The sequence below is a fragment of the Dysidea avara genome, chromosome 6 (assembly GCF_963678975.1).
Source record: "Dysidea avara chromosome 6, odDysAvar1.4, whole genome shotgun sequence".
Lineage (NCBI taxonomy): Eukaryota > Metazoa > Porifera > Demospongiae > Dictyoceratida > Dysideidae > Dysidea > Dysidea avara.
In genome coordinates, this window is record NC_089277.1 from 35,508,641 (window position 1) to 35,522,898 (window position 14,258).

The 14,258-nt window shown below is 36.8% G+C and overlaps 1 protein-coding gene across 1 annotated transcript; it reads left to right on the plus strand.

Moving 5' to 3' along the window:
* Nucleotides 1–300: 300 nt before the first annotated feature.
* Nucleotides 301–11,495, plus strand: LOC136257880 (NACHT, LRR and PYD domains-containing protein 12-like). The gene is made up of 4 exons (XM_066051197.1): nt 301–407; nt 5,446–5,805; nt 8,675–11,315; nt 11,361–11,495. Exons 2-4 carry the CDS (start codon nt 5,457–5,459, stop codon nt 11,407–11,409), a joined length of 3,039 nt encoding a protein of 1,012 aa, XP_065907269.1. The 5' UTR covers nt 301–407; nt 5,446–5,456; the 3' UTR covers nt 11,410–11,495.
* Nucleotides 11,496–14,258: the final 2,763 nt, after the last annotated feature.

Sequence of the window (14,258 nt, forward strand, 5' to 3'; positions counted from 1 at the left end):
TGGTCTAATCAAATGTAGTCACCTACTTACAGTTACCCATGTAAAGGCCATAAAATTTTATACTATGATACGGCTCATTTACAGGTTTACTAAATCACCGACTTGTTCACTTAGTCACCTACACATGTTCACTTAATCAGCCTCCCTCAAGCTATTTTGTACATGATAAATATTTCTAACATGAAAGGCACACTGCAGTATTTGATAACACTGTATTACTATTCTCCGTGTTCTGCAAATAATTCTGGACAAATAGTAGACTAAGTGGCGTATCTACTGTAGCTGTAGTTGTTACTCTGGTTACTGGTTGAATAATTATTTTTGTCGGTGTTGTAAGGACTTCAGGAAGAAACCGTTCCACTGTTCTACATTGCTCTTTCACCCCACCCTCATACTTGGCTATAAAGGTATGTACTTTAAATCAGTCAAAATAAGTTAAACACCATGACCAACAGGAACTAAGCAATTTAGTAACCCCTCAGGCCCTTAGTAGTGCCCTCAATGTGATCAGGATGCTACAGCCTCAGGCCATTGGGGTTACTAAATCACTTAGTTCTCTTGGTCTTGGTGTCTAACAATTATTTGGTTTATACGATTAGAAGATCAGCTTAATGTGGTTCCAGTGTAATTACATGTAGCCATGTGTATAACTATGTGTATTTGTAGCTATATGTAACCACGTGTTTTTGTATGTATTGTTTATGTTTCTTTGCCATGTGTATACTGTACAGATTGTCTCATATGTTTGATTTGTTTGTAATTGTACAAGTTCAAGAAAAAATTGAAATTTTATTGATTGAAAAGTAATGAAACAAGGAAGGTCAACAATTTTTGCTTAGGTTCCTTGGCTAATGGTAAGCACCTCATACAGGCTTTGCCTCCAGTGTTCTGCCTCCAGTGTTCTGCCTCCAGTGTTCTGCCTCCAGTGTTCTGCCTCCAGTGTTTGCCCTCCAGTTCTTAACTGTTAGTTTAAAAGCAGATAAAAACAACAACAAAAAAAACAAGGTCAACTATGTCTGTAGATATACAGGTAGACATTTAATCCCTATACCCCACGTGGTTAATTTAATATCCACTTGTATATCTGCAGGTATATACGTTACCCTCCTTGTTTCATTACATCTAATTGTAAATTTATTTGTACTTGTTTATTTACAACATCGTAACCTGTACATACCACATCAAAAGAAAGAATGGCGCCAGAGTTAATTGTTTTTTGTATGAATGCATGCCCTCACCTATCAATTACTGAAAAACTGAAGTAGCCATTATGTTCTGTTTTTAGCTAGCTGCACAGCATTACAAACAAAGAAGCACCTCTGTAATCAATCAGGAAAACGTGGACAATTTCTGGAACTCACTACATGTGCTACCGACAGGGCCGGGGGAACTCTTGCCGGGGCAATATTTTTAATTTGTATTTTTAATTTGTGGTAATTATTACTTTATTTAAAAGAGCAAACCCACAATCGAATCGAATTACGTTTTTGGCATGCACGCGGAAGGCTGCGGCAGCTCTGAACAGGTGCCCATGGAAGTTGATTATAACGAAGACTTGTTTCTTCCAGTGTTGGGTGATAAACCCAATCACCCGAAGACTTTTGCTTTTCCGAAGAGGAAGTTTGGGGACAAAAAGCCGACCTATCATTCCTTCCAATCTTCGTGGTTCGATAAGTGGCCATGGATCACGTACAACGAGACGGAAGATAAAGCTTTTTGCTTTGTTTGTATTAAGGCAGTGCAACAAGAAAAAATCAGGAATTGCTCACTGATCAGAAAAACATCGGATGCATTTCTCACCCGCGGCTATATGTATTGGAAGGATGCCACTGGAGAGAAACACGGAGGATTTCCTCTTCACGAACGCTCCCACGTAAGGTTTTATTATTATTCATAGCTATATCGTAACAAACTGCTTTGTTTAATACCGCACTAGTTTGAGCATCACTACATTCGTTTCTCTATTTTTTAATTTAGATGCACAAGTGGGCAGCTGATTTAGTCATGAACAAATACAAAGATATTGGTGAGCATTATGCTGCTGCTGGTACCAACCAAAGGGCAATCAACAGAGCTTACTTGCAAAAAGTTCTTCAAAATGTCATCTTTCTTGCCAGACAAGGCCTACCATTCAGAGGCAATTGGATTCCATCAGAAGATGGCGGTGGTGGCTGTGAGAAGGAATCCAACCTTTACCAATTAATGCTGCTGCGTGCAAATGACAATCCAGGGATCTTAGAAATAATGAAACGTAAAACAAACAAGTACACAGATCACCACATACAGGATGAGGTGATTAAGCTTTTGGCTCACAGTCACTTGCGTAGAATTGCTGCAGACATAAAGGCAGCAGGTTATTTTGCAGTGGAGGCAGATGAAGTCACGGATTCTTCAAATAAAGAGCAGGTTGTTGTGTGTATAAGATGGGTCGATGACAAGTTCGAAGCACATGAGGATTTTGTAGGCCTCCATCATGTTGATGACATAACTGCTGCTACCATTGTTCATGTTGTCACTGATACTGTGCGCTGCATGACTCTTTCAATGTCAATGTGTAGAGCCCAGTGTTATGATGGGGCTTCCAACATGAAGCCAGTGGCATCTGACATTCAAAAACTTGAGCCACGAGCACTTTATTTGCATTGCTATGGCCATAGTTTAAATCTTGCTGTATCCGACACTTTGAAAAGTATTAAATGCATGTGTGATGCTCTCAATGTAGCGCTTGAAATATGCAAGCTTTTCAAATATTCACCTAGGAGAGATGCCATTTTTCACAAGTTTCATCAAGAACTCACACCACAAGCCCCAGGCATACGAAACTTTTGTCCAACCCGTTGGACTGTGCGTGCTTTATCCCTTGAGAGCATACGCGTCAACTATTCTGCTTTAGAAGCAACGTGGGATGAAGCATTAGAAGTTTGCTCACAATCAGAAATAAAGGCTAGAATAAATGGAGTTCGATCAAAAATGAAGGATTTTGATTTTTTGTTTGGTCTTTTGTTAGGTGAGCGGATTCTAAAGCACACCGACAATTTAAGCAAAACTTTGCAAGCTACAGCCATGTCAGCAGTAGAGGCTTATAGTGTGGCAAAACTATGCATAGAAGTTCTCAAGAAAATTCGAACAGATGACGATTTTGATTTGTTTTGGGAACTTGCTAAAACTACCCAAAACTCATTGGAAGTCAAAGATCCAACCTTACCTCGTGCTCGCAAACGTCCTAGACGTTATGAAGATGGCACTGCTGAACCTTATCACCCTCCTGATGTCAAACAGCATTATAAGCAAATATACTTTCAAAGTGTTGATTCAATCATTGCTACAATTGAAAATAGTTTTCAGCAAAAGGATTATAAAACATACTCAACATTAGAGCAGCTTATTATTAAGGCTGCAACTAAGAAAGACCATTTGCAGGAGCTCAATGAAGTGGTGTCTTTTTACGCATCAGATTTTAGTAAATCTGAACTTGAAACTCAACTTGAGCTACTTGAACAAATGAAAATTGCAGTTAGTGGCCGTCACCTACAATTCTGTGACATTCATAAATGTTTTCAATCTTTGCCTCCAGCACAGCTATCTCTATTATCACAAGTGTCTTTGCTTGTAAAGCTGATTGCTTTGATGCCAGCCACCAACGCTGTTTCAGAGAGAAGCGCATCAGCACTCCGCCGTGTTAAAACCTATTTGGGGTCTTCAATGACACAATTACGTTTGAGCAACATGATGGTAGTACATATACATAAATCTCTAACTAATACCGTAGATGTTAAATCAATACTAACTGAGTTTTCAACTGCCAATGAAGAAAGAAGAAAAGTGTTTGGCAGCTTTGAACTGGAAATCATTTGATGGCTATGTGCATGTAACTATTGTATTTGCGTCAGTGTCCAGTGTGACTACCTACATAAAAGAAACATTTAAATTATATTATTGTTGTACATGTATATGTCTTAACATGCAGGATGTGCATGTTTATATTTTCATAAAGTGTACAGCAATACTGAGAGTTTGTTAATATTAACCTATGCAAATGGGTTTTAAGCATATTATACAGCCCATAGCTACTATTTGCTGTACTAGTATTACATAAATCAAATACCACATGCTTAAGACAAACAAAACTTCTTTTTATCTGTATGCCAATTTTCAGTCAAAATTGTCACCAAATTTAAACTCAGAAGGTTATATTTTCAAAATTTTTCTGAGGGGGCATGCCCCCAGACTCCCCTAGAAGGCGAAATGCGAACGCACACTGTACGGTTACTCCTTTCAGTGTGCTCCCCTAGATAGTGTGCCTGACCAAAAATATTTTTGCTTCCTCCAGCCCTGGCTACTGAAAATTAGCACCTCAAGCTGTCAGCTAAAAGAAGTGGAACACAATGGAGGACAAAAGTACTAAAGTCCATGATGTGTGCAGTATACATACTGCATTATGCCCAAAGGCACCTGGCGGGCTGAAGCAACATCAGACAGTGAAGAAATCAAAAGCTCATAGCCTTAGCAGTTATCAAGTTGTGCTTGCCTGAAGGCATCATGCAGTCAATGCGTCAGTCAGCAGAAATTTCCACTGAATAAATAAATATTAATAACTTATTGGAAGTATTTTGGGTTGCACTGAAGACACTTTTGTGCTTAATTATATGTACTTAACTAATACTGCCAAGGTGCCATGAAAAAAGACTAGTTTTGGGGTGATATTTGGCCAGAAAAGCCAAAACCTTTACAATCCCAAAGGGCAGCACAAGAAGCCATGGACACGATACCCACAAATTATCACCTACACAATAGTGGAGAAAGAAATGAGGCAAAAGGGGGACAAATCTAAGTCCACAATGAATGCACTATATAGCTGCTGCGGTAGGCAAAAAGGATGTCTCGAGTAAAAGTAACATCCTAACAGTGAAGAAATCAAGCATGTACCATCAACTGTTGTCGAGTTATACTTGTATTGTAGTACTATTTGCTAAATCTTTGAGTGTGTGCAGTGCCCACTTTAAATTTTTTTTTAATTTGAATGTATTTTTGTTGATTTTTTGATGCTTTTCCTATCCTACTTTGCCAGCCTAATAGGCATAATATGTGACAACAGTATTAACAATGAATGATTAGTAAAATGAATATCTCACAGTCAAAAGAATATTCCTAGGAGAAGGCTCATAAACTGGTAAAGATACATTGCACTATTAGGCAAACACTCTAAAACAGCTTTCAGTTATTGTATGATCAGAGTTTACACAATTTTGCAAAATTTGGCAACTCTAAGCCAACATTGTACCAAACATTGTACTGTTCTACAGTTGCACATGCTTCTGCGTATGGTTTTAAAATGCTAAAAGGTAATTTCAAGTTACTCTTCTAAGGTAAAGGAGTGTAGAAATGTACGTATGTGTAGTGTTGGGGTTGATTGTTATTGTACATATATCTGTTTTAACATTATAGAGTTAATCATAATGTCTACACCCCAACCTAACAAGGAGTATACTGTCTTCACAGATCACTATGCCCAGCTATGTGACACAATGGTGGATGTTTGTAACTTGTTGCCGTACTTTGTGCAAGAGAAATTGATCAAAGTAGGTGACCTGGAAGAGATAAATGCTAAAGAAAGAACAAAGGATAAAGTAATAAAACTATTGCACTACATTGATGGTCCCTTACAAGCTGGCAGCGTAGAGTGCTTTTACACTTTGCTAAGAATAATGGAACGTCATGGCACAGTATCGACAGCTGAATTAGCCAATGCAATGAGAGGTCATGTCAATGCACGTGAAGATCTGTCCAGTACTGCTTGTTCTGTAGGTCAGTTCACACATCATGCACTTTTCCAATGGTCAACAATTACAAGGAAAAAAACCAGGCATTCTGAATTAGGGATTAAATATCCACTAGTATACGTATCTGCAGGTGTATTTGTTTTTTACCTAATTTCATGTTAAATTTGTTGTACTTATTTTTTTATTATAATTGGTGAACTGGCACATACTGAAAAGTAAAGTGGCTATTACACATTGCTTTCAGCTATGTTCAGCTTGTTACACAACGTTACGAATAAAGAACATTTGCAAGAAGTACCCCTGCAATCAATCAAGTTACAATGGAAAATATATATACGGATTATTCCATTAAAAACGTAGGGAATCCATCACATGCTTGCTACTGTGAACTGTGAACAACTGCCACTATAAAATGTCACATCATGCAAAAGTTGAATTCCATTATATAGAGGAATTCAAGGGCTTTGTTTTTATGTATGGTTTGTCGGAAAATCTATTGATTCTAATGGATGTGCTTTTGTATATTTTTTTTGTATATGAGGTAAATTCCATTGGACAAAACACAAATTACAACTGATGGTTATGTAGACAAGATTTTTTAACTGATCGGTGGGACTCTAAAACTACATAAAGGATATGAAGTAGTTTTTAGGCTTACTTCATAAGAATCGAGGTTAAAATTTAGTGCTGTGTAAAATTTTCTAAAGTTGACAATTTCCTTAGCCTTTTTTGATAAGGATTGAGAGCTTGTTATGAATGTTGCTGTTGCATGGCCATTAATATTGTTAAGAGATCATATAGCATTCATTAAAAGACAGGAAGTGTGATAATTATGAGTTTATTGAAACAATCTATCATGGTACCAGATTATTGGCTGAACTAACTGTTCGTTACCAGACAACAATTGTTAGTTGAAGTGATGTACCACATACTGATTCAGTGATTCATAGGCGAATTCTTGGCTTGCTATTGTGTACGTTAGACAGATGACAGACCATAATACAATCATTTGTAAGGGAAAATATTTGGGACGGTCACTACACAAAGGTGACCACATAATTGTGGTGACTGTTGACACAGAGAGTTACAGTACAGGAACACAACCCATCTACAACAGGTTTTCAAGACACAAATGTGACGGATGCTTTTGTGGATACAGTCACATAGATATCATCTGGGTGATTACCAATTAGTTACCAGATTTCATGTTTTGCCTGATAATCTTTATACCATTGCTCTCAGGATTGCATGTGGCCCTTACATTTTGGGTGCTTATAAATGGAAGTTGTAGTTTACTACGCCAGAACATAATTCACAGATCATGGAAATTGTATTAGAAATGTTCTGGAAAAATGTGTGGAAAAAAATTTAAAAGGCTATATACCAAACATACACCAAACATACATAAGAAACACATGATTACAGTGCTCAAAATAACCAAAAAATTATGTACTGCAGTAATTGCAGACCAAAACGGACTTTGTCCTGCAGTTACTGATTGTTGGCCTACACTTTGCAATGTTACAATATGTGTTACAATATGATTTAGCCATTGAGGCAAGCAATTTTGCTTGCCCAAGTTTATTAAGCTTGTTCTTGTAGTTCACGCCTTGTTCCTATGTTGATTCTAAGTAGTTCCAGCTACACACACTTGTCACAAGACATGCTATTGTATTCAAATGCCTGGTAGTAATTGCAGATCAAGCAAATGTTGCTCGGCTATTTGTGGCATTTGTACTGAAAACTGCCGACTGCCAACCATTATTTTGAGCTCTGTGGTTAAGATACTCTAATAGAGCAGTCCGCCTTGCTACAATTTGTTTTAAAGCCTCCAGCTGAACTACTTACAGTAATACAAACTCGTTGAATTTGTTGTATGTGTTGAGTAACTACAGTATTAATGTGCCTTCAGTAATGCAATGGAATCTGTTTAAACATCAATGAGTTATAATGTGAAAACCAACTATACATTATGCACGTACCAAGCGCATTTCACCTATGATATCATATCTTTTCCACACTAGTTTATTTTTGGTCACACCATATTTCACAGCTTGGCTGCGCCTCGGATTAAATAAGCTATGTATAGTTGTATCACAGGCCTGATTAATTTACCCAAATTACAAAAATTAAGTGAGGTGAGCAACTGAAAGTAGTAGCAGATTAGTACAGGGTCCAGATGTATAGGTGTGTACCGTATACATAAAAAGTTTCGAGGTGGAAAACTTTCATAGATGAGCAACTATGGCAAGATTCGGAGGAAAATTGTTGTAGCTAGGCAATCATAATAGCTAATTATATGCATAATTGCTGGTTTTGGAGGAAAATTTTCGTAGGTAAAAGATGATCTTTGAAATCTACAATTTTTACGTATACGGTAGGTCCCTGATTTGATTCCTGGACTTCTCCCAATGTTTTGTGTGCACAATTGTTTTACTTCTCAGTAACTGTTCTATTAGAGTATCTCAATCTCACTTTTCACATGTTTAGTTTTTTACTTTATAAAAGTACTTTTGAAAGGTACGCACTACAATGGTCAGCTATCCTTTCTGCAAACCAATTTCAACTTGTTTCTGTCAGTGGTTTACCCTGCAGGCATGACAAAAAATCACAATTGTAATTTTCAAAAATCGCTCATAACCTTGTACTTGACCAATTTAGCTTAAATTTGGTATGGAAGATATCTCACCCCCAAAGAATGTTTCACAGAAATTGGGTATTTTTGTTTAACAGTTAGTGAGGTACGAATGTGTGAAACTCATGTTTTGTTGGTTCCTGTATTGCACGCCTAGATGCATTGGCTTTCCTTGGCTACACAGCACACTATTGTGTGCCCTGATCTGTTTGTACATAAATTGTGTGAAATACGTAAGTTGAACTCATGGTTTCCACAGGTGTTGGCTCAAAACAATGTAAAGAATATTTGCAATCATGCTACCAGAAGAGAGGAATGGAGCCTACCAGGTGGTCTAAACTGGGAGGATCAACAATTTATTTGAATGTTACTATAACACAGTCAGTTTGTCTTGAAAACAAGTTCTATGAGGAGCATGCTATGGGTCATGCAGATAATGTAAAATATGTTACTATTAGCAACATTTTATCAGCTGGATATCAAAAGATCTCATTGATTGATGGAGACCCTGGAGCTGGTAAAACTACACTAATGTCTAGAATATGTAAGCAATGGGCTGATGGTGAATTGCTACCAAACGATTTCTTGTTTTTGATCCCACTTCGTGATAGTTGCTATCACAAAATAACGAGATTGAATGAACTGTTTGATAAACTAAACTGCCATAAAATGTTAGAATATGCTCAGCAGTACAATGGTAAAGGTTTAGTGTTTATCCTAGATGGATGGGATGAGCTCCCTGGTCACTTGCAGTCTCAGTCTTTCTTTCACGATATAATATTCAAAAAGAGTGCACTAACTTGTTCTACCATCATAGTAACCTCTCGGCCTTCTTGTTCTGATTGCATAGCTGAGACTGTAGATGATCGTTATTATCAAATACTGGGGTTTACTCCACACATGGTTGAAATTTATGTCAAAGAGTACTTCAAAAGTAATTTGCGAGCTGCAGATGCTTTGCTTGATGTCTTAAGAGGCAATGAAAATCTATGTCAACATTTTTACATCCCTGTCACAGTGGTCATAATGTGTTTTGTGTATCGCAACAGTGACTACCAACTGCCAACACATCTTTCAAAACTATATGAAAAGTTTGTTCTTTTGTGCATTCGCTGTAATATACCTGAACCTCAGAAAAAGCAATTTAAAAGTCTGCAAAACATTCCAAAAGCAGTGAGACCAGTGTTTGGACAATTATGTGACTTGGCTCTGGAAATGTTGCTTGATAGTAAGCTGGTTTGTGTTGAAGATGATTTGGAGAATATTCTTGCAAACGCAGAACAGTTTGATGGGTTTGGACTACTACACATTGAACACTTTACTGATGAGTTTACTGAAACAGTAAAATACTACAGTTTTATTCATCGTGCAGTGCAAGAACTTATGGCAGCCATATCAATATTGAACTCTGACAGTGTAGAGGACACAATAGATAAACACTTTTATGTAAGATCTTATCTAATCAATGTGTTCCCATTTGTTATTGGGTTAATGCCCAGAGAAGGTTTAAAACCTCTTAAGCAGTTGAGAAGGGTGTTTATCAAATCAGAGAGAAACCCCACATTGCTCAATGCCATTCTTTATTGCTTGTTTGAAGCTCAAGATAACGTCCTTTGCAATAAATTTGGTCAAGTGTTTAAGGAACAGAATGAAGTCTACTTTTTGCCAAACTCTTTTTTAGAATATCACTATGTGTTTTACTTTCTTTTTGCCTGCAATTGTGCCAAGTTAACTGTTTCATTTCCTACATTACGTGAGTTAAGCGACAATTATATTAAAATAATGGAAAAATATTTTTACGGATCTTCTACTGAAATGTTATCTTTCAGTTGTGGTATACTTTTGTCATTGAACGGAATTGAAACTTTGTCTAAAATTCTTTCCTGTCAGCATAGCCTGGTGTCGTTAGTACTTCCTTCTACAAAAGTACATATGCCAGGCTGTATCAAAGTGTTGTGTGATAGTATCTGCATTCATCATCTTCACCTTACTACCCTTAAATTGCCATCAGCTAAAATGAACAAACAAGATCTAGACAGTCTTGGCCGTGTTATTGCAACTTTAAAATCACTTGAGACATTGGACTTGCGTGGATGCTCTTTTAATGAAGGAACAAGTTTAAAATTATCAGATATTTTCTGTAATGCACTTTGCAATACTTCGTGCTTGAAGATGTGCATATTTGGCGGTTGTCAATTTTCAATAGATGATGGCGATGTGTTCAGTACAATAATTACTCAAAACGAAAGCTTGAGAATGCTTACTGCATTTGATGTTGTTGACAATGTCATGATCACTTCCATTTTGCAGGGCCTTTCATTTAACACAACTATAACATCACTCACTGCATGGCCGGGTCCTTTGAGTGCTACTCATATGCTAGGACAGTGCTTAGGGAAATGTCTTGCATCAAACCAATCACTAACTGTCATAGATTTTACCAGCTCTGAGTACAAACAACCTATTGATTATGTTCGTTGGTCATCAGAGCATGTTTGCTGTATCTGTACTGGCCTACAATCCAACAACAGTTTAGTGACACTGGACATTTCTGGTTGTTGCATAGACAAGGCAGCCAGTGATGCTGTATGTGACATGTTGTTAGCAAATACATCATTAAAACATCTCTTCCTTAATCCAAACCACATGGAGAAGCCAGAAGCTATTAAAATTCTCAATGGTTGTAATAATAACACAACACTAAAATTATTGGCATTGTTTTGGTTGTCGGGATGGCAATCACCTTATTTACTTCCTGCAACGTGGTCACCATTTGATGATTCATTTTGGTCTCCACCAAAAGGTTTTACATTTATCAATGACAGAGATGTTGTCTTCATAATGGAACAGGTACAAAAATGCCGACAAAACAGAAAACAACCACCACTGAGAATTCTATGGTGAGTGTGTAATCATTGTAATAATTATCATTGTCTTTTGTGCAGGAAATACGATGAAATTAGTAAAGCCAAGTTTGATATTTACTACCACTAAATGTTGGTGCATATATGCTACCCTACACCCTGTATGTATATTATATTGTGTGTATTGCTATATTATGTTTACTTGTAGTGACTACATCTGGATCATAATTTTGCCATCCATATAATCAAGAGTTCATAATACTCTCTATTATGAACTCTTGATATAATTCATAGTTGTATAGCACATGGCTGTACAAAAAGGGTGCATCCATTAGAGTAAAAGTTACTGGTGACTGAAAAAGAATTGATATCTAATGTGGTCAAAAACGAAATTAATGTTAATGCAACTCTTTATGATTGACTCATGTTCTACATTCAGTTTTGTTGCATTACTATAACAACATTTTACTAATTACTTAAACCTCAAGTCCATATAAGGTATTCATCCTATATTCACTGCTGCTCAGTGGTTTATTGCATTATCACCTTCAAGCTGTTTATGATACTGGTTCTTCAAAACAAAGCCATGATGAGTCTATGTACTTATGTGAAATTTGTACACTAAAGAGCCTGACCAACTCTTAACAATGAACTAAAGTAACTATTTTGTAAGCTCTCTGTTCTGTAGAGGACCAGGCCAGAAACAGAAACAGAACTTTGTTGAAACCTTACTAGTATTACTGACATTTTATGGCTGCATATTAATTGCTAGACTTGTTGATTTACATAAATAACCAGGCTATGACTGCTCTTGCAGTCATAGCCTGGTTATTTGCTCATATATGTAAAGTTCCAGTATATTTCCTATGGAGTACTTTATGGCTTCTCTAATACATTTTCCATTGATTTTACTTTTCAGGTTCTTTGAGCATGATATTATTGGTAATTTTAATGGTGCTGTATCTAATATGAAATAGTATGAATTAAGAAAATGTACCAAGTTAAGTGCTTTTATCAAAATATGGGAATTTTTTTGCTTAGCCGCTCTACTATGATGGTATTTCTTGACACTTCCTATAGTATGTTCACGTTGAGCTGAATCCTGAAAAACAGCTAAAAATTAGAAGTGGATTTTTTCTCAACGGAGTTAACATTTCAGCCAACCAGATGATTATTGGTAACAGCAAAGGTGTCAACAACAGACACATACGGTTTGGCTCCATTACAAGTTCGGGAAAGGGCTGTAATGGACACTGTACTTATATGACTTCCCCTAGAAAATGTATTGAAAAATTTTTGATTGGCTGTAAATATTATGTCAAACATTTGAACAAAAAGATTTTGAAATATTTTTAGCGGGTCAAGCACTACTACAAATGGGCCAAATTTCAAGATCGTGTGTAATTGCACCCATGAGTTATTAAATGTTTTTGAGGATTCAGCTCAACGTGAACATACTATAATGCAGGATAGATGAAATTTACTGAAACTTCTGAACGCAGGAAAGATCAAATTTTAGGAAATGTGATGACACATGATATTTACTGACATTTCCCAGACAGGAAATTTGCATTTTGACACCACCTATCCTGAATGCAAGAAATTTCTGAAAACACAGTATAGATGGGGGACAGTATGGTACCAATGTGCATTATCCTCTCCACCAGTTCAGCACATTGCATGACATTGATGGACATTTCCTAAATGGCAAGAAACAGACAGCATTAGTACATTACAACTAGCTAGCTTACCTACTTTAATAGAGTTTGCAAAATGTATAACTACCATCGGATGGCTGCAGGTTCAAGGCTACCTAGGTCCAGTCATGGATTTTTCTCCTTTCTCCAAATTTTCAAACACGCATTGTGTGGCTACCTGGTCCAGTCTTTGAGCAGGCTGTAGGTGTCCTATACAGACCTTCAGCACTTGTGCTGTAAAGCATTAATAAAAAATAAAATACCAAGATACTATTTCATTGTGGGTTTGGGTTATCACATTTCCTGTTACTGTAGGAAATTAAATATCCAGTAAATATGATATTTCTTGAAATTATGATGTGTCCTTGGCCTATAATAAAGTCTATTATGTACTGTACAAATTGCACTTCCAAATACACAGGTTACACAGAGACCTTATCCTGATCTGTAAAGTGTTACAGTAGTCAGGTATGACAACAGTTGGAGTGACAATCTTGGACTAAAGTGTCACTACATGCCATGTGTCCTTGACATAGGAAATCTCATCTAAAATTATCAACTTTCTGAATAGCTATATACATGCAGGAAATCTGTCAAATTTTTGGCAGAGGAAATGTCTATATACTTCCAGTGTTTTAGGAAATGTCACAACATGTGATATTTACGGTATAGCTGATTTACTCCAGGTTTGATAATATAGTAAATTCAACACTGACATTTCCTGTACATTTCATTGCTGATTTTTGGTCTGGAAATGTCACTTTTTTCCTGTGGCTGTATCCTGAGTGTCACACTCTCATTTGCAGCTTACGACGCATATGTTCTTAATCAGCTAGTAATCTGCATGTAGGGTTGGGTGGATTAATAAAGGTAGTGTTAGCCAAAAGGCACCTGTTGGGCCGAAGTGAAGTCGAACAGTGAAAAATCAAGCCTGTAGCCTTAGCCGTTATCGAGTTACGCTTGTCCGAAGACATCAGTACTGATGTGGGTTTTCTAAAAAATAATACTGAATACTGAATTTAATGTTGTAATTAAATGTTTGATGGTATATTATAGTGATTCCCTTGTCATTTCATTCATTCTCCTCAGAGATAACTTTTCCTACTAGCACAATGTGGGCATATAAGTATAAATTGTAGCATAGCTTACCCATGTTTTTAAGAGTGTAAAATATTTTTATTTCCTAATTCTGTATACTGTTCTTCAAAAATGGAATACTGCCCATCTCAAGTAATCTGCAATATAGCCACCATAGAAAAAAGGCAGCCAAATTACTGTACAA

Coding starts and splice junctions, on each gene's coding strand:
- LOC136257880 (XM_066051197.1), top strand. CDS start 5,457: ATGTCTACACCCCAACCTAACAAGGAGTATACTGTCTTCACAGATCAC. Junction 5,806..8,674: donor CAGTACTGCTTGTTCTGTAG/GTCAGTTCACAC, acceptor TGGTTTCCACAG/GTGTTGGCTCAAAACAATGT. Junction 11,316..11,360: donor CCACCACTGAGAATTCTATG/GTGAGTGTGTAA, acceptor TCTTTTGTGCAG/GAAATACGATGAAATTAGTA.